The sequence below is a fragment of the Anopheles aquasalis genome, chromosome 2 (genome assembly GCF_943734665.1).
Source record: "Anopheles aquasalis chromosome 2, idAnoAquaMG_Q_19, whole genome shotgun sequence".
Lineage (NCBI taxonomy): Eukaryota > Metazoa > Arthropoda > Insecta > Diptera > Culicidae > Anopheles > Anopheles aquasalis.
In genome coordinates, this window is record NC_064877.1 from 89088147 (window position 1) to 89090646 (window position 2500).

Genomic DNA, 2500 nt, shown 5'->3' on the forward strand with positions numbered 1-2500 from the left:
ATGGACAATTTTATTCATTCGTTCATACAAGAACATCAGTTCTACTCACCGATTCATGCGCACGTGATCGAGTATCATGAGCTGCGGGACTGCGATAATGTGCTTCTTATTTCTTATGAGGAAATGAAGCACGACTTAGCGTCGGTTGTCCAGCGGGTTTGCCAGTTTTTCGATAAATCGTACAGCGAATCTCAGCTTTCTAATCTGTACGGACATCTGTCCTTTGACTCGATGCGAAATAATAAGGCTTGCAATTACGAAGACCATACAAGCCATACAAGACCGATCGACGGCACCGACTCACGCTTTCTTAGGAAAGGAAAAACGGATAGCTGGAAAGAGGAGCTGACGCCGGAACTAATCGATGCTCTCGATCGGTGGACACTAGAAAAGGTACCAAATGAGCAGCATAGAAAGTTGTTCTCATAAAAGTGAAAGCAAAATAGTCTGATTAGTATTTTCCATATTGAACTGCAATACAACTGCAATAGATTTCGAGGTTTAGTAGTGCGATGGTCACGGTTATTGAAAATGTGGGTAAATTGTGAGTCTTCAGTTTTGCTACGATCGATTTCAAACACTTTACACAATATTTTTGAAAGGTCATTCATAAAGAGGAAAAAGCAAACAAAGTGAGAACAATAATTTATTTAATTTAAGCATGAAGCGATGTACTGGGTAAGTAATCTGTGTGATTTGAGCATCCCTTTACATTGCAATTGAACTAGACATCCAATATGATTGATGATGGTTTGCGCAAGTGTGTCAATAGTCCTTTTACACCTAGATTGAGTCATTTTTCTACGCTCATGATCGTGATGATATCTTCCGGCAGCAGTGTAAATGATCAGTTATTAGCTAGTAACCTTGAAGCATATGTTTAATCAAATCAAAACGCACTCATAACTGCTAGCGAAATTATTTAGCTGTTAGCATCGACCGGACCAGATTGCATGTCAAGCGTTGTTAGCTTCAGTGAAGGCCAGTTAATAGAACACGGCTCCAGTACCGGCGGTAGCATCGGTAAATTGAATCATACATATATCAGCAGGCCACATGTGTGCGTGAGTGGTCAACAGCTGTTTACGCAGATATTCTAGATGACCCATTTCGGCGCAGTATCACCATTTGAAGGGCAAGGTGAATGCCAATAGATCTATCGATTGGAAGCCATTTACTGCCATATACACCCCGACACCAACATAAACTGGCGCGTCGTGGAGCGTTGCTAGGGCACCATGTTGGCCGGGATACCAACAACAACTACGGGGGCTCCATGGAAACGTGTTGAATTGAAGTAACCTTTGGATGCAAAATTGTTTCTTCATTCTGTGAGTTGTATCTGGTGAAGAAGGAAGTATTTCAGAAATATGGCTGCCGAAAATCACGAAGGAGATATGAGTGAAATCTCAAGCCTAACTGATTCTAGTGACGAAGGTAAGAAGGCCAGACCGCACATGCGAATGTGATTCATGGCATGTCTGTTCACATTTCACTAGGCAAAAAGGTAGTGGAAGAGGTTGTCGAAGCGGTAGAAGAGATCGACAAACCGGCATACTCCGAGGAGGATCTTGAGACGCTCGTGGGCTTCATTCGCGGCATGATCATTCTGTTCGATTACGAGGATGAAGATTTCAACGATGACGTGGCGGAAACGATCAAACTGTGGCTAACCGATGCCAACAATCCGTTGCTGTTCATTTTTTACGATGGAAATCGCCTCTCAGCATCGCTGGCATTCCCACTCTGCCCAATTAACGACCTTATGTACTTTATGCGCGAGCAGGATCAGTTGTTTAATGTGCTGGAACAGTTCCACGACGACATCCTGTTCGGAACGCTACACGGAGACATCGAGGGCTCGCTGTTGGTGTTGCTCGAGCAGGTGTACGGGCCAATGATCCTGTCGAACGTGGATTGGTCGGAGAGTGTGAAGGCGAACGTTATCAATGGGTTTAATGCGTTCATGACCTACCTTTCGGAGCTGCATTACAAGCTATCTGGGTTTACGCTGCTGTACGTTCCACGCGAGGGAAGCGATATGGAGGTGCAAGAAGTGGTGCTCAATAGATCTATGATCAAGCGGCTTGAAGCAGTGGTTATCGATTGGACGGCACAGATACGGGCCACACTGAGCGATACGCAGCATTTCGTTCCTGATGATCTGGTTTGTCCCTCGGATGAGTACAGCTTCTGGCTCTATCGACGTACGTCGTGGAGATGATCGTGAACGGCCCCCAATTCGCGTGAATCACATGTGCATCACTTTATGTCACGATTTCAGATGAAGTCCTGTCGGCCATACGTCTTCAGTATAATGGACCGAACGTGCAGCATATCGTAAGAATCCTGGAACTCGCGCAATCGCTTTACATCAAGCACATGAGGGACGTACTGCGGGATTTGGATAAGGAAATTGAGATCGCAGAGTCCAACATTCCCTTCTTGAAGCTTCTCGTTGATCCTTGCTTTGCCATCGGTACACTGGAAACGGCGGACG

General features: G+C 45.2%; 2 protein-coding genes across 2 annotated transcripts in view; both read left to right on the forward strand.

Annotated features, from left to right (window-relative positions):
- The window catches only part of LOC126581381 (luciferin sulfotransferase-like), a 1411-nt gene extending 775 nt beyond the window's left edge, over positions 1 to 636 (forward strand). Inside the window, exon 3 of the mRNA XM_050244983.1 lies at positions 1 to 636. This exon is cut by the window's left edge and continues 214 nt beyond it. Coding sequence (XP_050100940.1) covers positions 1 to 429 — 429 coding nt within the window. The 3' untranslated portion in view covers positions 430 to 636.
- Positions 637 to 1359: 723 nt separating this feature from the next.
- Positions 1360 to 2500, forward strand: part of LOC126577864 (dynein axonemal heavy chain 2-like) — a 17148-nt gene continuing 16007 nt past the window's right edge. Inside the window, exons 1-3 of the mRNA XM_050239854.1 lie at positions 1360 to 1437; positions 1500 to 2207; positions 2285 to 2500. The exon at positions 2285 to 2500 is cut by the window's right edge and continues 242 nt beyond it. Of these exons, the coding sequence (XP_050095811.1) occupies positions 1371 to 1437; positions 1500 to 2207; positions 2285 to 2500 (991 nt within the window). The 5' untranslated portion in view covers positions 1360 to 1370. The remainder of the gene's footprint in view (positions 1438 to 1499; positions 2208 to 2284) is intronic.